The 26,332-nt window shown below is 45.4% G+C and overlaps 1 protein-coding gene across 2 annotated transcripts in view; it reads right to left on the bottom strand.

Moving 5' to 3' along the window:
• The window catches only part of LOC126260076 (inositol 1,4,5-triphosphate receptor associated 2-like), a 720,512-nt gene that overhangs the window by 69,586 nt on the left and 624,594 nt on the right, over window positions 1–26,332 (bottom strand). For both annotated transcript variants that reach the window (XM_049957280.1, XM_049957281.1), the window contains exons 8-10: window positions 18,772–18,882; window positions 16,659–16,771; window positions 1,404–1,506 (exon numbers count right to left, since the gene is read on the bottom strand). In XM_049957280.1, the coding sequence (XP_049813237.1) occupies window positions 1,404–1,506; window positions 16,659–16,771; window positions 18,772–18,882 (327 nt within the window). The remainder of the gene's footprint in view (window positions 1–1,403; window positions 1,507–16,658; window positions 16,772–18,771; window positions 18,883–26,332) is intronic.

The following is a 26,332-nucleotide window of genomic DNA, read 5'->3' as shown; positions in this document are numbered from 1 at the left end:
ATATGCAACTAGGTGCATATATTATACAGGTATGGTGTCTGTTCTTTTGGACATGCATATGACACAATTGAGCCTCCGCACTGAAAGATCGATATGCCATCAGGCACGTATATCGTATAGGTATCGTCCACGTTCATTGCGTGTAGTAATCGTGGGATGTAGCACTTCCACTTCACTGTCTTCAAAATTCGCTGAACACTTGAGCGACTCACTCCAGTTTCACGGGCACACTGTCTCACAGACTGCTGTGGTGAGCGAGTGAATTGTTGTAACACACGACGGGAATTAGCTGGACTTGTCGTCCAGATCGTTGTTTGTGTACATCTTTAACACAGCCTTCGGCTTCAAATTTATCTCGAATGCGACGAATCGTTAAACGTGTCGGTGGCTCTGTTTGATACTCATTTCGCCATTGCCGTTGAACCTCATTAATGTTTTCGTACTTAAAATACCACTTCAAAATTGACTTCCTTTCATCGAATGTAATAACCCTTGCGCCAGCCATGTTTACTCGAGTAACTAGGTGCAACTAAGAACAAAACAGTGACTATCTGGCGACTGTCATCTGACAAAACAAAACAACGCAATACAACGCCTTGTGGCGCTTACCGGAGTTACAAACTATTATACTACCAAAGATGAGACAACTCTGTCAATTAGTTTGCCAATTGTGGACTTTTAAACAGTGGATACATTTCTTTGGACGCCTCTGTAGATATGGTGTCTCTTCTGTCGAACATGCATCTGACATTGCAGAGCATCTGCACTGAAATATATACATGCCATCAGGCACATATATTATTTAGGTATGGGGTCTACGGGGTCTGTTCTGACATGGATGTGACATTACCGAGTATGTATGTCCAAAAGGGCAAACACCATACTTATACAACATATGTTAATGACGGTACATGGATATTTCACTGCAGATGCGCCATAATGTCCGACCTCTTGCGGAAGTATAGTAGGGAAAGTGAAGAGAAATAACGGACAGGGCATACTACTCTGTAATGTGCAGCAGATGGAGATTTGCGTCCAACAGGAGACATGTTCAGATAGCCGAAGCGGTCAAGGCTAACGATTGGATACAGTGGGAAGTCTGGATTCGAATTCTGGTTCGGCACAAGTTTTCATCTGTCGCCACTGACTTATTTTAATGCCTCACTGCAGCAAATGACGGAAACTTCTTTCACGAAGTGTTTAATGCCAATGTCGTAGACGGGATCTTAAGCCCTAAGGTTCCTTTCTCCTTTCATTCCTTTCTTCCTCTTATTATTATTTTTGTCTTAATCATCTTCGAAAAAAATATCTTTATTTGAACATGATATTTTTGTTAAACACATGAGCAGGAAAACAAGAAACTGCTGTGAACATCGACACTTTGGATAAGGCAGCCTACTTACAGTCTTAACCATTCCAGGCAGGGCTTGCAGGGACCTCAACCGCACTGTCCGTGCCACAGTCTCCTCGGCGTCTGTTAAGTCATCACTTTGGTTCTTCGATCGTCTGAAAAAAAAGATTAAACTTTTCATTACATGACTCTTTACGTATAACACCTCAAAATTACTCTAAAAGTTCCCATAATTTAGTACCTCGTATTTTCCATCTCAAGAAGTGGAAAATATCCTCTGAAAAAGTATTGCATGTGGTTTGCTGTCCTCCAAGCCAACAATTCTCTATACACACTGTCATTTCTGTCTAAGTTACTCTACTAAAATTTTCTTTCCTTAATTCTGCACTGGGCACTGCTTACAGCGCCGGTAAAACTGAGTATTAGCACTTTTAAATGAGCATGGAAGTATTGGAACAGCACTTTAACGTAACCTGTGTGTGTCAAAACACACACGGGCTATTATTTTAAGTAATGCGTATTACTTTCATGGATTCACAATGATCTGTGCCACTTCCAGTCTTCCGTGAGCAAAAGGTTCTTGGCTTTCATCGATTGTGACAAGTCATTCAACGTGTAACCTGGAGTAAATTATGTGAAAAATGGAAATTACAGATGACACTATAATTTGAGCTGAATAATTCGACTCCTTCATAAGAGGTCAGCCGAGTTATCGCAAATCAAAGAGTAAAACAGGGATGGCCAGTGTCACACCAGTGTCATATACTCTGGCTAAGAACTAGAAGGGGCGAGGAAACTACACTCCTGGAAATGGAAAAAAGAACACATTGACACCGGTGTGTCAGACCCACCATACTTGCTCCGGACACTGCGAGAGGGCTGTACAAGCAATGATCACACGCTCGGCACAGCGGACACACCAGGAACCGCGGTGTTGGCCGTCGAATGGCGCTAGCTGCGCAGCATTTGTGCACCGCCGCCGTCAGTGTCAGCCAGTTTGCCGTGGCATACGGAGCTCCATCGCAGTCTTTAACACTGGTAGCATGCCGCGACAGCGTGGACGTGAACCGTATGTGCAGTTGACGGACTTTGAGCGAGGGCGTATAGTGGGCATGCGGGAGGCCGGGTGGACGTACCGCCGAATTGCTCAACACGTGGGGCGTGAGGTCTCCACAGTACATCGATGTTGTCGCCAGTGGTCGGCGGAAGGTGCACGTGCCCGTCGACCTGGGACCGGACCGCAGCGACGCACGGATGCACGCCAAGACCGTAGGATCCTACGCAGTGCCGTAGGGGACCGCACCGCCACTTCCCAGCAAATTAGGGACACTGTTGCTCCTGGGGTATCGGCGAGGACCATTCGCAACCGTCTCCATGAAGCTGGGCTACGGTCCCGCACACCGTTAGGCCGTCTTCCGCTCACGCCCCAACATCGTGCAGCCCGCCTCCAGTGGTGTCGCGACAGGCGTGAATGGAGGGACGAATGGAGACGTGTCGTCTTCAGCGATGAGAGTCGCTTCTGCCTTGGTGCCAATGATGGTCGTATGCGTGTTTGGCGCCGTGCAGGTGAGCGCCACAATCAGGACTGCATACGACCGAGGCACACAGGGCCAACACCCGGCATCATGGTGTGGGGAGCGATCTCCTACACTGGCCGTACACCACTGGTGATCGTCGAGGGGACACTGAATAGTGCACGGTACATCCAAACCGTCATCGAACCCATCGTTCTACCATTCATAGACCGGCAAGGGAACTTGCTGTTCCAACAGGACAATGCACGTCCGCATGTATCCCGTGCCACCCAACGTGCTCTAGAAGGTGTAAGTCAACTACCCTGGCCAGCAAGATCTCCGGATCTGTCCCCCATTGAGCATGTTTGGGACTAGATGAAGCGTCGTCTCACGCGGTCTGCACGTCCAGCACAAACGCTGGTCCAACTGAGGCGCCAGGTGGAAATGGCATGGCAAGCCGTTCCACAGGACTACATCCAGCATCTCTACGATCGTCTCCATGGGAGAATAGCAGCCTTATTGCTGCGAAAGGTGGATACACACTGTACTAGTGCCGACATTGTGCATGCTCTGTTGCCTGTGTCTATGTGCCTGTGGTTCTGTCAGTGTGATCATGTGATGTATCTGACCCCAGGAATGTGTCAATAAAGTTTCCCCTTCCTGGGACAATGAATTCACGGTGTTCTTATTTCAATTTCCAGGAGTGTAAATAAATCTTAATCGGGTGAGGTTATATGTTATTTTATTTTACTGGCTACAATATCAAGTCAAATGTGCACAGAGCTTGGGAAATATGTGTTCCGGCGTAACGACAACCGCCGGCACGACGATGAAGGACGGAGGAGCAGAGAGGGCTGTGAGACGACGTCAGCCAGTTACGCTGACTAGGACGACACCACGACAGAAGCGGCCCCTATACGAAGATAATATAAGCGTCACGCCGCCTAGCCGGGGCCGGATTGAAAGACTGGCTGCCATACTAACACTACAGCAGTGACTTATGGACTATTTTGTTTTGCTTGCATTGAACGTGAATACAGGACGGTCCATGGATCGTGACCGGGCCAAATTCCTCACGAAATAAGCGTCAAACGAAAAAACTACAAAGAACGAAACTTGTCTAGCTTGAAGGGGGAAACCAGATGGCGCTATGGTTGGCCCTCTAGATGGCGCTGCCATAGGTCAAACGGATAGCAACTGCGTTTTTTAAAATAAGAACCCCAATTTTTTATTACATATTCGTGTAGTACGTAAAGAAATCTGAATGTTTCAGTTGGACCACTTTTTTCGCTTTGTGATAGATGCCGCTGAAATAGTCACAAACATATGGCTCACAATTTTAGGCGAACAGTTGGCAACAGGTACGTTTTTTAAATTAAAATACAGAACGTAGGTACGTTCGAACATTTTATTTCAGTTGTCCCAATGTGATACATGTGCCTTTGTGAACTCATCATTTCTGAGAAAGCATGCTGTTACAGCGTGATTACCTATGAATACCACATTAATGCAATAAATGCTAAATACGATGCCTGTCAACCTCAACGCATTCGGCAACACGTGTAACGACATACCTCTCAACAGCGAGTAGTTCGCCTTCCGTAATGTTCGCCCATGCATTGACAATGCGCTCACGCATGTTGTCAGGCGTTGTCGGTGGATAACGATAAGAAATATCCTTCAACTTTCCCCAAAGAAAGAAATCCGGGGACGTCAGATCCGGTGAACCTCAGGGCCATGTTATGGTGCTTCGACGACCAATCCACCTGTCATGAAATATGCTATTCAATACCGCTTCAACTGCACGCGAGCTATGTGCCAGACATCCATCATATTGGAAGTACATCGCCATTCTGTCATGCAGTGAAACATCTTGTAGTAACATGTAGAACATTACGTAGGAAATCAGCATACATTGCACCATTTAGATTGCCATCGATAAAATGGGGGCCAATTATCCTTCCTTCCATAATGCCGCACAATACATTAACACGCCAAGGTCGCTGATGTTCCACTTGTCGCAGCCATCGTGGAGTTTCCGATGCCCAATAGTGCATATTGTGCCGGTTTACGTTACCGCTGTTGGTGAATGACGCTTCGTCGCTAAATAGAACGCGAGCAAAAAACTGTCATCGTCCCGTAATTTCTCTTGTGTCCAGTGGCAGAACTGTACACGACGTTCAAAGTCGTCGCCATGCAATTCCTGGTGCATAGAAATATGGTACGGGTGCAATGGATACTGATGTATTATTCTCAACACTGACGTATTTGAGATTACCGATTCCCGCGCAATTTGTCTGCTACTGATGTGCGGATTAGCCACGACAGCAGATAAAACACCTACCTGGGCATCATCATTTGTTGCAGGTCGTAGTTGACGTTTAACATGTGGCTGAACACTTCTTGTTCCCTTAAATAACGTAACTATCCGGCGAACGATTCGGACACTTGGATGATGTCGTCCAGGATACCGAGCAGCATACATAGCACACTCCCTTTGGGCATTTTGATCACAATAGCCATACATCAACACGATATCGACCTTTTCCACAATTGGTAAACGGTCCATTTTAACACGGGTAATGTATCACGAAGCAAATACCGTTCACACTGGCGGAATGTTTCGCGATACCACGTACTTATACGTTTATGACTATTACAGCGCCATCTATCACAAAGCGAAAAAAGTGGTCCAGCTAAAAGATTCATATTTCTTTACGTATTCCACGAATATGAAAAAAAATGGGGGTTCCTATTTAAGAAAAGCCGTTGATATCCGTTTGACCTACGGCAGCGCCATCTAGCGGGCCAATCATAGCGCAATCTGGTTTCCCTCTTCAAGCTAGACGAGTTTCGATCTTTGTAGACTTTTCGTTTGATGCTTATTTCGTGAGATATTTGGCCCGGTCACTATCAATGGACCACCCTGTATACCGATGGACATTGATTACTTGCATGTCGCCAGTTACTTGCGACACACCTTTATGAATACGCAAGTATTGCCAATTTAATTTACTGTAATAAACTCCATTTATATGATTTCCTTAAATTGTTGTCTCGCGATCCGAGAAACAGTTTCCTAGGCCCCCTATATTACACGAGTGGGCAGGATAGTGCAGTGTGAACCCACTTGTCTGTATGACGTTGCGCCTCTTGTGGTAACGATGATTGCACTCGTTCGGTTACGAAGAGCGTCGTGAAGCCTTCGTATCCTCGCCTGAGGCGAGCTGGCCCTCACAAAAACTGTAGCTCGTTCTTCATATCCTGGAAACCGACACTAGGACGAAACTGACGTCCGAGCTGGTCCAACACATGATCTGTCGCAGATATAGGTGTCTTGACGGAACGGGAGTATGTCAACATCACGCAGACATTCCATAGGGACTTGTGCCATGTGCGGACGAGTATTGTCGTGTTGAAAAATGGCACCACAATACAGTCGCATGAGAGGCAACGCAAGAGGACGCAGGGAGTCCGTGACGTACCTGTGCGCCAGGAGTAACACCAATGCGTATGTCCAAAACAATGGAGCAATGGGACTACTTCCCAGGCCAGCGCCGTACTATACCCCGGGTAGTGCAGAACCACCACGATTTATCACTGAAAACAATGCGACGCTGGTCGTCAGCAGTGTGCGCTTCCTAGTCAAGAGCGAACACCAAATGCAGCCGTCGTGGTCGAAGCTCACGAGAAAGACAGGCCGTGGTGCGTACGTCACAGCACGTGACACTGCAGGTCTTACGAGTCCCAGCAGCCGGCTCCGGCTGGGAGCGAGTAACTACTTCAGGGGAGTTTAAGAATTCATGAGTGTTTAAATGCATACAAGTTCTCGACAGTACACGACAAAATTAAGACGTTTAGCGGATACCGTTTCAATTAAATATTGATTTCCCGTGGGTCCTGCACGGAGCCGAACGCTCACGAAGTGTGGCGGACAAGCCTACTAGTGTGACGTCACAAGTTCGCTGCAGGACCTGTGTATCTCGTTGACCCCGATTGTTGTTTTAACGACAGCCTCTGCACGGGGCTGGAATCCCCGAGTCCGGCTGCTCTGGTCGCCGACCAGTAACGTAGGATAACACACAATGTTGCAGGGATTCCATTAAATGTCCTCGGATAGCAGGCGGTAGTGTAAACGGATTGAGATATGCTTCGTGCACAGCATCGGGATCCCCCCTTGTGATGGTCATGTGCGATCTACCAGAACCTTGGCGACGTTTGTGCCTGCCGTTGAGTTCCCATGCAGTCCAATACCGGGCAACTGCCGCATCAGAATGCCCCGCAGGCCTCGTTATTGCACGATTCGACCAACTGGACAAGTGGAGAGTCACCATGTGATCCTTTTGAAACTCCGTCATACGCGAGTACGCAGTGTATCTGTGTTCTTCACAGTGATCACTCGACATCTGACGCTTTTCACGCCTTCGTATACCCTACCATGCCTAAACATAAACAACACTAATGCATTATGGCGGCCATTATGTCACAGACAATTGTAGCTCTGACCAGTTACATGTCCGCTGTCATCTTATCATAGCTTTTGGCTGCTTCAATTTTTCTATCAGGGGTGCGGGACGGGTGTAACAAAAAATTCAAATTTAAAATGCCCATTTATTTCTGCATGACAAAGTTATGGTTAGCTATTAGTAAGGCCACGAACAATTAGAAAGCCACAATTTTTAATTGTTGACATTAACAGATTATTAAAAAGGGAGAATCTAGAAATCAACACAACTCAAGTTTCACGACATGGAAGCAATCCTTCGTGTACGTTTGTTGATATTCGTCTTATAACAGCGTTTCAAGGCATTATCCATTTTGTGCTACTGTTTCCCACGTCCTATACCGTCTGTAAACAGATTTATAATGTCGTCGGACAATCTCAAAGGTGAAACTTCCGGTCCGGAACACAGTTTTAATTTGTCGGGAAGTTTCATATCAGCGCACACTCCGCTGCAGAGTGAAAATCTCATTCTGGAATCTCAAAGGTTTTTCTGGCTAATTCACAGAGGAGCCCAACCCGTTTCAGCTTAACAGTTAATTTCAGAAGAAAACAAATACAAAATAAGCATGGAATCGCCGAATGGAACCAAACACGAGGCTGACACCGTTTTTATCAAAATAAGAAGAATCTGTTCAGGGAAGGATGGCGCTAAGCCACTGCTTCCTGTTCACATAGATTGAGTGAATTCATCTCTTCTCTGGCCTTACCGTTGAGGAAGTTTGATCAAAGCAAGTCAAACGCTTTCTGGAAACCTATACCTGCCGGACCAAGTGGCAGCTTATACTCATTGCTCCGTCGTGTAACTTCTTTCATGACTAGCAAGTGAATCTTTGTGCCACATCTCCTTGTTGTTGTTGTTGTGGTCTTCAGTCCTGAGACTGGTTTGATGCAGCTCTCCATGCTACTCTATCTTGTGCAAGCTTCTTCATCTCCCAGTACCTACTGCAACCTACATCCTTCTGAATCTGCTTAGTGTATTCATCTCTTGGTCTCCCTCTACGATTTTTACCCTCCACGCTGCCCTCCAATGCTAAATGTGTGATCCCTTGATGCCTCAAAACATGTCCTACCAACCGATCCCTTCTTCTAGTCAAGTTGTGCCACAAACTTCTCTTCTCCCCAATCCTATTCATAACCTCCTCATTAGTTACGTGATCTACCCACCTTATCTTCAGCATTCTTCTGTAGCACCACATTTCGAAAGCTTCTATTCTCTTCTTGTCCAAACTGGTTATCGTCCATGTTTCACTTCTCCTTAGAAAACCTATTTGCCTCTTTTGCCTAATAATAAACAATTTTTTATATGCAACCGGTGTTACCTTTAATGATTATTTGTACGTTTGACGCGGATTCAAATCGACCTCTACCCCCAAGTCTGCTTTGGAGTGTACTACACTCCTGGAAATGGAAAAAAGAACACATTGACACCGGTGTGTCAGACCCACCATACTTGCTCCGGACACTGCGAGAGGGCTGTACAAGCAATGATCACACGCACGGCGCAGCGGACACACCAGGAACCGCGGTGTTGGCCGTCGAATGGCGCTAGCTGCGCAGCATTTGTGCACCGCCGCCGTCAGTGTCAGCCAGTTTGCCGTGGCATACGGAGCTGCATCGCAGTCTTTAACACTGGTAGCATGCCGCGACAGCGTGGACGTGAACCGTATGTGCAGTTGACGGACTTTGAGCGAGGGCGTATAGTGGGCATGCGGGAGGCCGGGTGGACGTACCGCCGAATTGCTCAACACGTGGGGCGGGAGGTCTCCACAGTACATCGATGTTGTCGCCAGTGGTCGGCGGAAGGTGCACGTGCCCGTCGACCTGGGACCGGACCGCAGCGACGCACGGATGCACGCCAAGACCGTAGGATCCTACGCAGTGCCGTAGGGGACCGCACCGCCACTTCCCAGCAAATTAGGGACACTGTTGCTCCTGGGGTATCGGCGAGGACCATTCGCAACCGTCTCCATGAAGCTGGGCTACGGTCCCGCACACCGTTAGGCCGTCTTCCGCTCACGCCCCAACATCGTGCAGCCCGCCTCCAGTGGTGTCGCGACAGGCGTGAATGGAGGGACGAATGGAGACGTGTCGTCTTCAGCGATGAGAGTCGCTTCTGCCTTGGTGCCAATGATGGTCGTATGCGTGTTTGGCGCCGTGCAGGTGAGCGCCACAATCAGGACTGCATACGACCGAGGCACACAGGGCCAACACCCGGCATCATGGTGTGGGGAGCGATCTCCTACACTGGCCGTACACCACTGGTGATCGTCGAGGGGACACTGAATAGTGCACGGTACATCCAAACCGTCATCGAACCCATAGTTCTACCATTCCTAGACCGGCAAGGGAACTTGCTGTTCCAACAGGACAATGCACGTCCGCATGTATCCCGTGCCACCCAACGTGCTCTAGAAGGTGTAAGTCAACTACCCTGGCCAGCAAGATCTCCGGATCTGTCCCCCATTGAGCATGTGTGGGACTGGATGAAGCGTCGTCTCACGCGGTCTGCACGTCCAGCACGAACGCTGGTCCAACTGAGGCGCCAGGTGGAAATGGCATGGCAAGCCGTTCCACAGGACTACATCCAGCATCTCTACGATCGTCTCCATGGGAGAATAGCAGCCTGCATTGCTGCGAAAGGTGGATATACACTGTACTAGTGCCGACATTGTGCATGCTCTGTTGCCTGTGTGTATGTGCCTGTGGTTCTGTCAGTGTGATCATGTGATGTATCTGACCCCAGGAATGTGTCAATAAAGTTTCCCCTTCCTGGGACAATGAATTCACGGTGTTCTTATTTCAATTTCCAGGAGTGTACAAAAAACATGCTCGTAAGGCACAACTTCCATTCTATTTCTTAATAATCCAGGGATATGCAAGAGACTCTACATGACTAAAATTACTCTCAGCCGTTTCTGACCACGAACTGGCAAAACGACAGAGCAATACGTGTTAACGGAAGCCACTGCTCACCTGCCTTCATTCTGGTGGCGACCTCGTCAGTTCGTCTCTAGCCAGGTAAACTTCAACAACGGCATGAGTAGCTTAATAGAGAACGACTGACACCAGGCTTCAAATTCAAGTAGGACAACACTAAATAATAAACAAAAATCAAAATGAAAGTAGTGTAAATCAACAATGAAGTCACACAACCAGTTGGTCGGCTTTTGTATTTATGGCAGCTGAAGGCAGCAATTGTTTGGGCAGCTACGCAAACAAACTGGACGATAAAATGGCTTATAGTGCTTTTCGTAAACTGGTCAGGGTTTCCATAGCGAAAATTCCAACTGATCTGAATCTGGAAGTCGACAATCAGTGCGCTTTAGGAGCTTGGACAATTTCTGGTGGGTGTGTCACTAGCAGTTTGAATACGAAACACAGAAGGATACTTACAGAGAGACAGAAAGATATGCAATGGGAATTACCAGGTCATTTATTCATTTATTTATTTACTCTAGGCCACTTCATTGATGAAAAAATGGGCCGCTAAATACAGAATTACATTTATGTGAATCATTATGATGATCCATTTTTTTTCCTGAGTACTTACTACGTTCATGGCCTCTATCATATTATACTGCACGACATAATTAAAATATCACTTTTTCCAGACGCCGTAATTGTCTCCCTTTGCGGCACATAAGTTTGAAATTTGGCTTAAAGGTGCCTGCTACCTTCCTCTATAATGGTGCTAAGGCGAGGTGCCCAGCTACGTCACCCTTGGCCTCGGCTGCGCTTCAAACAGGAACATTTCGACACTTGCGAAAAACAGGCCAGAGCTCATAAATTCATTTGAGCTTTAAGACAGGTTAATGAGGTGACATTGACGACAAATATGATCATCGTCCTGGCCAACACTATCGTGGAGGTGACACATGATGGGCCGGTCGTCATACCCCTTCTTATGCACATTTCGTCCCTTCTTTCGACCCTCTGCGATGGTAGTCAGAACCGCGAATCCCAACGTTGAAATCCCACACCTCCGTTATGAATGGTCGAGGAAAACATTCCACTCACACTCAGCTCTGGATCGACAAGAGGAGGTCTTAGGGGGCGGCGTAAAGTGCGTCAATGAAACAAACCCTTTCCTTGGGATGTTGATTTCCACACATTTCGATGTCGAAAAGGAAATTTTGCAGTCTGATGAGCGACAGGACGGCTTTCGTGACACTGCTGACACCCCTTGCCCCCGCCCACCCCCGAACGATTTAACGCTTCTCTAGCGACATCGCCAGACAGCAACCCCACTGAACGTGACCGAGGGCCTGTCGAGTCCAGTGTGACTGCAGTTTTTGCTCTGGTGTACACAGTGGAACCAACACGGACTATTCAAAACCATTCGACGAAATTTGAACGCTTATTCAGCCCCTCTGTATCACGCCCTCCTTTGGCAGGTCATGGGAGCGAGGGAGCGGGAGGTTGGCACACTGACACATGCTTGAATCCGCCTGACCCCCCTCTGATTCCATCAGTCCACTGGCAGGGGCTGGAGCAACAGTGTGCAGGTGGCGAGGACCGGCCGTAGATAGCCTCTGTACAGGTAAATCTACATCTACGTCTATATCCATACTCCGCAAGCCACCTGACGGTGTGTGGTGGAGGGTACCCTGAGTATCGGTTCTCCCTTCTATTCCAGTCTCGTATTGTTCGTGGAAAGAAGGATTGTCAGTATGCTTCTGTGTGGGCTCTAATCTCTCTGATTTTATCCTCATGGTCTCTTCGCGAGATATACGTAGGAGGGAGCAATATACTGCTGGACTCTTCGGTGAAGGTATGTTCTCGAAACTTTAACAAAAGCCCGTAGCGAGCTACTGAGCGTCTCTCCTGCAGAGTCTTCCACTGGAGTTTATCTATCATCTCCGTAACGCTTTCGCGATTATTAAATGATCCTGCAACGAAGCGAGCTGCTCTCCGTTGGATCTTCTCTATCTCTTCTATCAACCCTATCTGGTACGGATCCCACACTGCTGAGCAGTATTCAAGCAGTGGGCGAACAAGCGTACTGTAACCTACTTCCTTTGTTTTCGGATTGCATTTCCTTAGGATTCTTCCAATGAATCTCAGTCTGGCATCTGCTTTACCGACGATCAACTTTATATGATCATTCCATTTAAATCACTCCTAATGCCTACTCCCAGATAATTTATGGAATTAACTGCTTCCAGTTGCTGACCTGCTATTTTGTAGCTAAATGATAAGGGATCTATCTTTCTATGTATTCGCAGCACATTACACTTGCCTACATTGAGATTCAATTGCCATTCCCTGCACCATGCGTCAATTCGCAGCAGATCCTCCTGCATTTCAGTACAATTTTCCATTGTTACAACCTCTCGATACACCACAGCATCATCTGCAAAAAGCCTCAGTGATTTCCTATGTCATGCACAAGGTCATTTATGTATATTGTGAATAGCAACGGTCCTATGACACTCCCCTGCGGCACACCTGAAATCACTCTTACTTCGGAAGACTTCTCTCCATTGAGAATGACATTCCGCGTTCTGTTATCTAGGAACCCTTCAATCCAATCACACAATTGGTCTGATAGTCCATATGCTCTTACTTTTTTCATTAAACGACTGTGGGGAACTGTATCGAACGCCTTGCGGAAATCTAGAAACACGGCATCTACCTGTGAACCCATGTCTACGTATGGTCCTGTGAATCTCGTGGACGAATAGCGCGAGCTGAGTTTCACACGACCGTCTTTTTCGAAACCCATGATGATTCCTACAGAGTAGATTTCTAGTCTCCAGGAAAGTCATTATACTCGAACATAATACGTGTTCCAAAATTCTACAACTGATCGACGTTAGAGATATAGGTCTATAGTTCGGCACATCTGTTCGACGCCCCTTCTTGAAAACGGGGATGACCTGTGCCCTTTTCCAATCCTTTGGAACGCTACGCTCTTCTAGAGACCTACGGTACACCGCTGCAAGGAGGGGGGCAAGTTCCTTCGCGTACTCTGTGTAAAATGGAACTGGTATCCCATCAGGTCCAGCGGCCTTTCCTCTTTTGAGCGATTTTAATTGTTCCTCTATCCCTCTGTCGTCTATTTCGATATCTACCATTTTGTCATCTGTACGACAATCTAGAGAAGGAACTACAGTGCAGTCTTCCTCTGTGAAACAGCTATGGAAAAAGACATTTAGTATTTCGGCCTTTAGTCTGTCATCCTCTGTTTCAGTACAATTTTGGTCACAGAGTGTCTGGACATTTTGTTTTGATCCACCTACCGCTTTGACATGACCAAAATGTCTTAGGATTTTCTGCCAATTCAGTACATAGAACTCTACTTTCGAATTCATTGAACGCCTCTCGCATAGCCCTCCTCACACTAAATTTCGCTTCGCGTAATTTTTGTATGTCTGCTAGGCTTTGGATATGTTTATGTTTGCTGTGAAGTTCCCTTTGCTTCCGCAGCAGTTTTCTAACTCGGTTGTTGTACCACGGTGGCTCTTTTCCATCTATTACGAACTTGCTTGGCACATACTCATCTAACGCATATTGTACGATGGTTTTGAACTTTGTCCACTGATCCTCAACACTATCTGTACTTGAGACAAAACTTTTGTGTTGAGCCGTCAGGTACTCTGTAATCTGCTTTTTGTCACTTTTGCTAAACAGAAAAATCTTCCTACCTTTTTTAATATTTCTATTTACGGCTGAATCATCGATGCCGTAACCGCTTTATGATCGCTAATTCCCTGTTCTGCGTTGTTTCAAATAGTTCTGGTCTGTTTGTCACCAGAAGGTCTAATATGTTATCGCCAAGAGTCGGTTCTCTGTTTAACTGCTCAAGGTAGTTTTCAGATAAAGCACTTTAAAAAATTTCACTGGATTCTTTGTCCCTGCCACCCGTTATGAACATTTCAGTCTCCCAGTCTGTATCCGGCAAATTAAAATCTCCACCCAGAACTATAACATGGTGGAGAAATCTATACGAAATATTTTCCAAATTATCCTTCAGGTGCTCAGCCACAACAGCTGCTGAGCCAGGGGGCCTATAGAGACATCCAGTTACCATGTCTCAGCCTGGTTTAACCGTGACCTTCACCCAAATCATTTCACATTTAGAATTTAGATTTTGAATATAATCAACAAAGGATTCTCCATGGCACATAGGTGTTGCCAAAGTGGGTGGTCTTAGAGGGATCCTTTGCCATTTTATTTATGCATGTATTAATGTTGCATCCCTGTGTTCACGCCACGGCGAGGCGTGAAACAGGAGGGCTGAAAAAAAGCATAAGTAGACTTTGTTGCAGCGGATCGCATTCGTTGAATGCTTCGAACGCCCCCGCTGATCGAACGTCTATCAAAATGAAGAAATTCGCGCGTTTGATCGGTTCTCGTGTCGCTGAGGAAAAGCGACTACAGTATGCAGTATTTTGTGAAAGTTTGAGCTCTGTGAGTGGTTGATTTTAGGACATTTCATGTCTACATAAACTCCGCATGGCGTATTTCGTGCAGATTACCATACATTATGGTGAGCACTTCTTTAAAAGAAGCCTACTGAACGATTGAGTCTGTTAACTCGCAGGTAGACGTGGGTCAGTAACTGTTTAGCACTTTCAAAATATCAGGTCAGATTAAATACCTTGTGGCTGCTTTCGGCTGTGCACTTGTAACAAAGACGTCAGTAATGATGTCGAAATATTAAATACGGACTTGATAGCCATTTTCCGTGTTGTAAAGGCAAGAAACCAATCAAACGGAAATATTAGACTTTTCCCAAACGAGTCATGCAAGAATCCTGAATGATCGATAGTTTAACTAACTTCCAGCTACTGCCCATGGACAGGAGTTATGTGGCCTTTGCGTGGTAGGTATTTAGTCGAGTTTTCGTCAACGCTGTTTTTGTCAGGTAAACCAGTACCTGCCATTGCAGAGTGAAGGGGCAGACAACCTGAAACCTCTCCAGGTAGGTAGACACATTAAGGGCGGTGAGAGCACAACGCGACCTGCTGCAAGTTCTTGCCCGTTGCACAATGCAGCGGCCACCAGCTGCTGTAGTTGACCGTGATCGACCATCTCCTCTCCTTCGTCCAGGAGTGCCTGTCGTTCGGAATGTTCCCCATGCACGAGAAACAACGCTGTGAGCAGTACCAAACTCCTGGACCACCTCGTCACACGTCGTCCTTATTCCCTCTGATTCATCATCATGTCAAGTCGTTCCGAATTTTTCCTGCAGGGCAATGCTATTGGAAGAACAGCACCACAGCGCGCCGTAACTTCTCGCTGACAGACTCACACTGCCTATTCCCGCCCCTTCGACAGATTCGTGTTGCAGCGCTCGCCTCATTTGGAGCAATAAGTCAAGCTCACCTCACGCCATGCGACAATCTGCTTTACGTGCACGACTGGGAGATCTCTGGCAACATGCTCTCGCACTTTTATTTCCACAGGGTAGTTAATGTACTATGTTGCTTTACCTAACTCGTCCTGAACTTTTGCAGAGCTGAGTACTTTCCACAGCGAAATGTCTGGCAGCAATCAAAAAAAAAAAAAATAACAGAACGATTATAATATTAAATTACACAAAGGGAGAAAAATAAAATGCGAAAGCCTTGCAAAATTTGGCTCGTTTGAGAGTGGTAGTCATTCAGAAGTATTGCCTTCTGCTTACAATACCAGTAACATCTTCTATTTACAATAACAACTTGCAACTTCAACTTGCAACAGCAGTATCATCTTAAGCTTCCAATAACAGAATTGTCTTCTACTTGCAATAGTATTACAAACAAAGGAAGAAAAATTAAAATCAAAAGCCTTGCAAACTTCGGTTGGTTTCAGAAGGGTAGTGCCGCAGTCATTCAGAAGTACTGCCTTCTACTTACAATACAAGTATCGTCTTCTATTTGCAATAACAACTTGCAACTTCAACTTGCAACAGTAACAGGATCGTCTTCTAATTGCAATAGCCTTACACGCAAAAGAAGAAAAATAAAACGCAAAACCCTTGCAAACATTGGCTCGTTTGAGAAGGGTGGCGCTGCAGTCGTTCAGAAGTACTGTCTTCTACATACAGTACAGGATCGTCTTCTATTTCCAATAACAACTTGCAAACCCAGTATCATACTTGGAATAACAGAATCGTCTTCCAATTGCAATAGCAGTATCATCTACTAACTGCAGTAACAATATCGGCATTTACTTGAAAAACCAATATCTTCTTATACTTGCAATGACAGTATCGTCTTCTACTTGCAATAATGGTAGAATCTGAACATGGCAAGTAAGTTTCATTCGAGCCTACTCTATGTGTTCTATGAAATGGGCTTACTTCTTGCCTTCTTCGTCTTGCTTCCCCTGGATCCTCTTGAGGTTTTCGACATACTGCAGCATCACCTCCACGGCCTTGGACACTCGGCTCTCCTGCTGAATGGCGCCGAGACTCTGAAATCAGGTGGACACATCTCGATTCTGCGTCTGTAGGTACAGAGAAAGCTTCTGAAATCGTTGACTCTAACACTCTTTGAAATTCCTAACCTAACAGGCGTAAAATACCTGCAGTGAAAGATCGTCTACGAAATGTATAGAAAAGAGACTGCAATTACGCGGGTTGGAATTTCAATAGTGGCAACTATTTATTTACATCTGGTACAAAATAGATACGTGTTTCGAAGTTTTACTGACCTTCAAAGTAGTCACCGTTGCCAGCGATGTGAAAGTCGAAGGATGCTCTTAGCAGTGCCAGTTGTGTCGACAGTTCGAGTGGCGCAGTCTATTGCCCGACGAATTTGTAGCAGTTCTGAAGCGAGTGCCGTGAAGTGTTTCCCTCTGTTTAGAAATCGAGTTGAGCTCACAAGGGCTTACATGAGGGGAGTGCAGTAGGTGATATAGCACTTAGCAGCCCCATCAGTCAAATAAATCAGTAACAGCTTGCACTGTATGTGCTTGAGCATTGTCCTGCAAAATGATGGTCAGGTCCTGCAGAAAGTATCATCACTTCTGTCTCTAAGCTGGTCGTATGTTGTGTTCCAAAAATGAACAGCATAGAGAAAGAAGTGGTGACACTTTCTGCAGGACCTGACCATCATTTTGCAGGACAATGCCCAAGCACGTACAGTACAAGCTGTTACTGATTTGTTTGATGGGGCTGCTAAGTGCTATATCACCTACTGCACTCCCCTGACTTAAGCCCTTGTGAGCTCAACTCGGTTTCTAAACTGAGGGAAACAATTCACGGCACTCGCTTCAGAACTGCTACAAATTCGCCGGGAAATAGACCGCGTCACTCGAACTGTCAACACAACTGGCACTGCTAAGAGTATCCTACGACTTCCACATCGCTGGCAACGGGTTGTACACAATGCTGGTGACTACTTTGGAGGTCAGTACAACTTTGAAACACGTATCTCTTTTGTACGAGCTGTAAATAAACAGTTACCAGTATTAAAGTTCCAATCCTCGTATAATATTCGAAAGGCATGAAACAGAAGCAGTGGCTGGGAACGGGGTCAGACAATGTCGCAGCCCATCTTCACATTATTGAGCATGCACATTGAACAAGCTGTGAATGACATCGAGGAGCAATTTCAGAAGGTAAATTAAAGTTCAGAGAGAAGAATTAAAGACTTTCACGTTTGCTGATTACATTGTAATTCTCTCAGTAGCCGAAAAAGTCTGTGCGCAGCAGCTAAACGGAATTTGCAGCGTGTTGAAAAGAAGTTATAACATCAGTAAGTCATAGAAATGTAAATGAATGCAGTCTAATAAAACCAGGCGATGGTGAGGGAATTAGATTAGAAAATGGGACAGCAGAGGTGATGGACTACTTCTGTTGTTTAGCAAAAGACTTGACGGAGGCTTTAGCAAAGAGGACGTAAAATGAAGATTGGCAATAACAAGGAAAGTGTTGGTGAAAAAGATAAATGTGTTACCATCTAGTATAAACTGAGTCTTAGGAAAATTTTCTGAAAGCATTCATCTGGTGTGCAGCTTTGTACGGAAGCGAAAAATGGAAGATACACAGAAATCTGGTGATGCAGAAGAATTTTGAAGAGCAGATGGTTAGACTGAATAATAAAATAAGAGATACTCAACTCAATTCAGTAGAAAATTGGCTAAAGGACAAGACAGTTGACAATACACTTCCTAAAGAACCAAGGAATATGTAGTTTGGTTAATGAAGTACATGTCAGGGGGTAAAATTGCAGGGCAAGATCAAATCTTGACTAACGTAAGCAGTTTCAGATAGATGTAGGTTGCAGTATTTAAGCAGACATGAGGAGACTTTCACCTTGTAGACTGTTACAGATGGCTGCATCAAACCAGTCTTCACAATGAAGACTACAAACATTTAGACTTCTTCTCAACACAAGTACAGAGCGAACGCGAAAGCTATCTTCACGGAATCATGCAAACAAAAGTAGACAGCAGGAGCGTGGGCTTACCTCTGAAGACCTCGCCACCCAGTCCACGGCCATCCTCAAAATGTCGACTTGCTCTTTCACTTTTGTTACTATTTCGATGGATGTGGAATCCTTACATAAGTGGGACAGATTCTGTAACATATAAACAATCCGAAAATGGTATGAGTACATTTCTGCATAGCCCAATTAAAATAAAATATAAACAGGTCCTACCAAAAGTCTAGTTTAAAATAAACATAAATAAATCATAAAGCATCAATACTATTTGTAGAAAAAAATCTACATAAATGAATTCTAAATTCTGTGATGTATAAGGGGCAGTCAAATGACAACGAGATAGATGCAGAAAAGTAAGTAAACCCTTTATTATTTCAAAAGTGACACCCAAAACTGTCAACACATTTATCTCACTGTGACACAGGACGATCCTCATCCTCTACACAGTAGGTGGGGAAAGAGGACCCTTCCGTTATCCTTTCAGCCGGCGACATTCTCAAACTGCAGCTGCAGCATTACTGTTGTTTTGATAATAGAGCTACACCAATGATGCTCTGTTCCATTTGTCCAAGCTCATGTTGACATGTCAATAAGTGCACTACGAGTGGACAGGTGTGTGAGACCAGGAATCACGATGACTGATCACAGCACCTGGTGGCCATAGTTGGAACTGGACAGTGGGTCTGTGACGCACGGAAATCCTATAACCCATATTCTGGAAATAAATGCTAGCAATTTTGGTACTCGTACAGTAATTAGTTTTCGTGTTATAACGTTTTATATAGGGAGAGTTTAACTGTTGTGTCCTGCCTACTCGTCGCTATGGGATGCCTAGGGGGGCAGGGGTCGACACCCGAGGCCTGGCCATCCCGCCGCCATGCCCAATCAACGTGTTCTAGGATCGGAGGATCAGGAAGAGGATGTAGCGGGTTTGTTTATGTTGTGTTGTTTATTTAATTTTTATAATTTGTTTAAGTTTTTTATTTTTATTTCGTATTGTATTTATGGATTTATTTTTGTTTCATTACAAATTAGATCTTACAATTACCGTAGTCGAGTGTCAAGGCGCCTTCTCGTCTGTTGGTAGGGATCCCCCCTATTCCGTCCGTAGAGGATCAATGTGCTCGAGGATTCTTCTTCATTTTCAGCGTCTCATACCCGGAACGCCCCAGTGAGCACGAGGACCCGCAAATAATGAACCTAAATAATTTGCTAAAGGGTTATGTACTTCGGGTGGCGGCTGGGAGCTGCACGTGTCGTCATCAGTAGGGACCAAAAGTCGAGTGTGCCTTTGTGAGCATCGCAAAATACACTACTGGTAAATAAAATTGCTACACCACGACGATGACGTGCTACAGACACGAGATTTATCAGACAGGAAGAAGATGCTGTGATGTGCAAATGATTAGCTTTTCAGAGCATTCACACAATATTGGCGCCGGTGGCGACAGCTACAACGTGTTGACATGAGGAACGTTTCCAACCGATTTCTCATACACAAACAGCAGTTGACTGGAGTTGCCAGGTGAAACGTTGTTGTGATGCCTCGTGTAAGGAGGAGAAATGCGTACCATCAAGTTTCCGACTTTGATAAAGGTCGGATTGTAGCCTATCGCGATTGCGGTTTATTCTATCGTGACATTGCTGCTCGCGTTGATCGAGATCCAATGACTGTTAGCAAAATATGGAATCGGTGGGTTCAGGAGGGTAATACGGAACGCCGTGCTAGATCCCAACGGCCTCGTATCACTAGCAGTCGAGATGACAAGCATCTTATCCGCATGGCTATAACGGATTGTGCAGCCACGTCTAGATCCCCGAGTCGACAGATGGGGACGTTTGCAGGACAACAACCATCTGCACGAACAGTTCGACGACGTTTAAAGCAGCATGGACTATCAGCTCGGAGACCACGCCTGCGGTTACCCTTGACGCTGCATCACAGACAGGAGCGCCTGCGATGGTGTACTCAACGACGAACCTGGGTGCACGAATTACAAAACGCCATTTTTTCGGATGAATCCAGGGTCTGTTTACAGCATCATGATGGTCGCATCCGTGTTTGGCGACATCGCGGTGAACGTACATTGGAAGCGTGTATTCGTCATCGCCATACTGGCTTATCACCCGGCGTGATGGTATGGTGTGCCATTAGTTACACGTCTCGGTCACGTTTTGTTCGCATTGACGGCAGTGAACGTTACATTTCAGATGTGTTACGAGCTGTGGCTCTACCCTTCATTCGATCCCTGCGAAACCCTACATTACAGCAGGATAATGCACGACCGCATGTTGCAGGTCCTGTACGGGACTTTCTGAATACAGAAAAAGTTCGACTACTGCCCTGGCCACATTCTCCAGATCTCCCACCAATTGAAAACGTCTGGCCAATGTTGGCCGAGCAACTGGCTCGTCACAATACGCCAATCACTACTCTTGATGAACTGAACTGTAGCTGCATGGGCAGCTGTACCTGTACACGCCATCCAAGCTCTGTTTGACTCACTGCCCAGGCGCATCACGGCCGTTATTCTGGGTACTGATTTCTCAGGATCTATGCACCCAAATTGCGTGAAAATGTAATCACATGTCAGTTCTAGTACAATATATTTGTCGAATGAATACCCGTTTATCATCTGCGTTTCTTCCTGGTGTAGCAATTTTAATGGCCAGTATTGTACGTAGTAAAGGGCCATGCCTTTTAGCCAGTTAATGGTATTCGTCCTGGTCGATGGATGGTATACGCCGTCGGGGCGCAATATATCATCAAAAGAGATAGACTCCGGCAATCGCCGCTAGAGTAATGCCAGCTTGCGCTGCGTCAGTAGCCAGGATTCGCTCGTCCCGGCGCAAGTCAGGCGGTGTGCATCCGAGTCAACGACAGCATGTCGGACATAAGGGGTCGTCCGTCAGGTGAATGGAATGTAGTTTCTGACGAGTAACGAACTTCCCGTTCACAACCACGGTCGGCCGGCGTGGCCGAGCGGTTCTAGGCGCTGCAGTCTGGAACCGCACGAACGCTACGGTCGCAGGTTCGAATCCTGCCTCTGGCATGGATGTGTGTGATGTCCTTAGGTTACTTAGGTTTAAGTAGTTCTAATTTCTAGGGGACTGAAGACCTCAGAAGTTTAGTCCCATAGTGCTGAGAGCCATTTGAACCAATTTGAACCACAACCACGTACCACACTGTGTACTACAGTGGGCTCGGTCAGCGTACTATTTGCTGACGTCGTTTTCACAGCCCTCCCTCCCCGCCTTAACGTTCCAGACCGCCGTGCCGGCGCTTGACTTTACGCCGGAACAATAACCACCCGGAATTACTGGACAACAAAAATGAGCTGTGGGCGTGATTTTTCGATTAAGCTTTCGCCGAGTAAGAGATATTTACTCTTCATCCGATAGGCGGATCTTCGATTGTTGTCGCCGGAAGGCAGGCGGATTTTGGACGCAATAGAAGTGCGCATGTGTGGCCAGAACTCTCTCAGGCGACAATGCTCTTATGCCCGTTACACACGGCGAACGAACTTGTAATCGACTGACAACCAGTTGTGTGAATGGCAGCCGTCTATCGTGTGAACGGTCTCACTATTACGATCGCTTTAGTAGCGACGGGCGATAATTCTAGGGCCAGTTCTACATTCGGTATTAGTGGCCTCATCGCGCAAGAGCGACATAATAGCTGTCTCCTGTTGTCACGTCTCTGCTGAATGTGTCTTATAGCTTTCTGGTGCACTTACCGAATGTTGAGTTTTGTTTCTGTTTATGGTTGTTTCGTTATCACAAGGAACTTTCTGAGCAAGCGAGTACAGAGCACTTTTCTTAAATACTCGTATTTTCACGCAAGTTTTTAAATATTTGTAAGTTTTATAAATAATTAATGATACGCTATTGTGAAATCACGACTTTGTCACTGTTGCGCTAGTAGCGCTACACTCTGTTTACGTTGATCATTTAAAAGCAGGCCGAAGTGCCCGAGCGGTTCTAGGCGCTTTAGTCTGGAACTGCGCGACCGCTACGGTCGCAGGTTCGAATCCTTCCTTTGGCATGGATGTGTGTGATGTCCTTAGGTTAGTTAGGTTTAAGTAGTTCTAAGTTCTAAGGGACTGATGACCTCAGATGTTAAGTCCCATAGTGCTGAGAGCCATTTGAAGCATTTAAAAACGCTGCGACAAGATCTCGTACGAATTTATAGTTTGGGCCTAGTACGCTTGGAGCGCTTCAGTAGATTGTAATCTTCCTTAAACAGTTTCGTTCGTTGTGTAAAAAGGGCTTCAGAGCGGTAACAAGCGGTAGTGCTTTGGTTAGTACACAGCGTGGGTTCGGTGTTCTCGGCACGATTGCTCAATCGTGTTCCCGGGTACGGCCTGGTGCAAGAGAGGACGGTGGAGAGCAGTGGATACTCTGCAGTCAGCAGCGCGGCTCAGTCTCCCGTGAAGAGGCGCGAATTCCTTGAGAGGGTTCGGTAGCCAGAGAATAGCCGACAGATTTACCGCTATTGCGGTGTGACTTAGGAGGAGGCATTGCAACGAGGGCACGGTAATTGGGCCGTACATCCAAACATGCACTCGGGCATGTTTTGGTTTCAATGGTGAGCATCTTCCTTACCTCGTTGTTTACGAAGTTATTCGTTTTCTTCTAGGTAGCTGCCAGTCTATTTCATCCTGGTTTCCAATCTGTTGTAGTGTGGTTTCCTAAGAGCACAAGGAGTGTGCAGCGCGATGAAATCGCTTTGTAGAGTAAAGTGTAATTATTTCAAATGTTTACGACGCTCTTCCACGTAAGACAGCGTTGTAATTTGCTAAATGTTGCTGTGTAATTCCGATCCAAGTGACGGACGAGTGCTGTTGCCATTATGCTGTGACCGAGCGACGTGGCGCAGTGGTTTGCACACTGGACTAGCATTCGGGAGGACGACGGGTCAAACCCGCGTCCGGCCATCCTGATTAAGGTTTTCTGTGATTTCCCTAAATCGCTGCAAGCAAATGCTGGGATGGTTCCTTTGAAAGAGCATGACCGCCTTCCTTCCCCCTCCTTCCCTATTCCGATGCGACAGATCAGCTCACTGTCTGGTTCTCTCCCCGAAATCAACCAACCAACCATTATGTCATGGTACGACTAATCAGTGCTGCCTTGTTTTGGTCTTTAAATTTCCTAAGCCGTTAGGAAATTGTCTGAAGCAATGTATCTTCGTGACTCCTTCAGCTGTGGTTATTGTGTAGTAATTTTAGTCAAGTTTCAAGTTTTAAGTACTTTGGGCTGTTGAACTGAGGAAGGGTTACTTTATTCTATGTTGTGCTTATTCTTATAAACATTTGATGTTGCAAGTAATTTATTATCGTTTGATAACAATCTTGAAACTATAAGCGCTTACGTGGAGGTTGTTCGTACCCTCTAGTAAACAGATGTGGTTTGCTGCGACCACATTGCCACTGGCTCTTCATTCATTTTGTACCTTAGAACTTGCTCGCTTCAGATTCTCGAAATTACACTTTAAATCTGTATTTGTTTTTTAAGAACTTTTTTAAGCGTTCACGCATTACGATTTCCTGTGGAGTTATTTAAGTAGCTTGAAGTTTTTAATGCCGAGTTCAGTAATTCTTTTCGGTTGGAGATTTTTAAATTACATTCATTCTGATGAAGATTATTATTTCCTGTTTCCCATGGTGGACGTGTTTGATTATAAAAGAAAAAGGTCAAATCTGTTACCACACTCTGGGTTTTTAAATATTTTAAATGAATTTTTTGAAAGTATGATGCTTTTTATCAAGATCTTGCGCCTTTCCATTCCACCTCCTAGCTCCCTATGATTTAAAAAAAAAATACCCTCCATAGAAGTGGTTATGGATGGATTATTGGCCAAATGGGGGTGGGGCGCATTGTTCTTTTATGTAAGCAAACCAGCAAGTTGCCCCAGCGTAATTTAATCACCCTTATGTAAACAAACTGCACATTTGTGACCATGTTTTGTTTATTTACAACGTATTTAATTGGCAATAGCTGTCTGTGATGATAACAATCAATGGTCCATAACTGTCACTCTAAATACTGTAACTTAAAGTCGAGACTGTGGTTGAGTAGGGCATCTGCGTTCATGTTTACCCAAGTGGCAGTTAATAGTCAAGTGCTTTTTGAGTAAAGTGATAACTGTCATTCCAATTATGATAATTTCTGACCCAAAAATGGCGTTTCCCCCACCGTTGCAATGGTATTTACGGTTTCGTGACTAATTTCTACCAACATTTTTTAAGAAGACGCACATTCCGTTCCTATTTTCTGATTTTCCCTCCACTTTTAACCAGATACACGTAAATATGAGTTCCGTTGCTATTTTGCCCACTTTTTAAAAAGATACACGTAAATATGGGTTACGTAATTAATGTTACCGATTTCTTAAGACGATGCACATAAATGTGGCTTTAGCTTATTTTCAATAAACACACAAACATGTAGCTTTAAAGGTCTAACAACCATCACCAAATGACGCTGTTTACAGTGTTCAGGCAATTAATTAAATTTTCATCGACTTTTCCTCAGTATACTTTTTCGAGAAGATGCACTTACACACGGAGCCTTAAATTTGTAAAAACTAACTCCTCAGTGCATACCCTGCGAGTATACCAACAAACGACGATATTTACTGTTTGGGAGCTGTTTTACCTATTTTTCAAGAAATAATCGTAAATATTCACTAAAAAACTTTTACATCTGCTCCTAGCATCGCCACCTGGGGTGAGAAGTATGACAACTGGGTGCTTCATTTGAAAAAAGATTAAAATAAATCATAAAAAAACAGAAACTAAATGATTGAGGACATGTCACCAACCGTATAGATCGCATCGTGTTAGACAACCGGCAGCTTCCACACGCGCACGCCATATTTGTATAGTCTCCACTTTCTACACCAGAGCTCGCCACAGTAAGTGAGGACGTCAGCTCAGGCCTTCTGTTTTTCGACCCCTTAGGTAATAACCCATACTTTCGTCGCTACCACTGGGATCAGAGTATGAGAGCTGTGCGATGTGCTACTTGTTAGTAGTTTAATATCCCGTGTTTACATGTGTCTTAAAATTGAACTATATGGGTATTTAGAGAAAAAACAATCAGTAAAAGTTACAGCATATAGCGATGGGAAAAAGATCTACTTATAGGAAAAAAATTATGACGTCTTTATGTTATTTATCACTTCAATCCCTATTTCGGCTTTTGTTTGGCATTTATGGTAAAGGAAGGGGGTCACTCAATAGTGTGTTTACAGAGAATGTATTGCGTTAAGCGTTAGCCGGTAGGCGCTCTGCATCACCAAAAATGCTTCAAATGGCTCTGAGCACTATGGGACTCAACATCTTAGGTCATAAGTCCCCTAGAACATAGAACTACTTAAACCTAACTAACCTAAGGACATCACACACACCCATGCCCGAGGCAGGATTCGAACCTGCGACCGTAGCAGCCCCGCGGTTCCGGACTGCAGCGCCAGAACCGCACGGCCACCGCGGCCGGCGCTCTGCATCACCTATCAGATATTAGGCGTTAGCATTTACGTGTATTGGATACCTCATTGTGCTTGCAAAGTGTGCGAAATCGT

The sequence above is a fragment of the Schistocerca nitens genome, chromosome 5 (assembly GCF_023898315.1).
Source record: "Schistocerca nitens isolate TAMUIC-IGC-003100 chromosome 5, iqSchNite1.1, whole genome shotgun sequence".
Classification (NCBI taxonomy): Eukaryota; Metazoa; Arthropoda; class Insecta; order Orthoptera; family Acrididae; genus Schistocerca; species Schistocerca nitens.
This window is presented reverse-complemented; position numbering and strand designations above follow the sequence as displayed.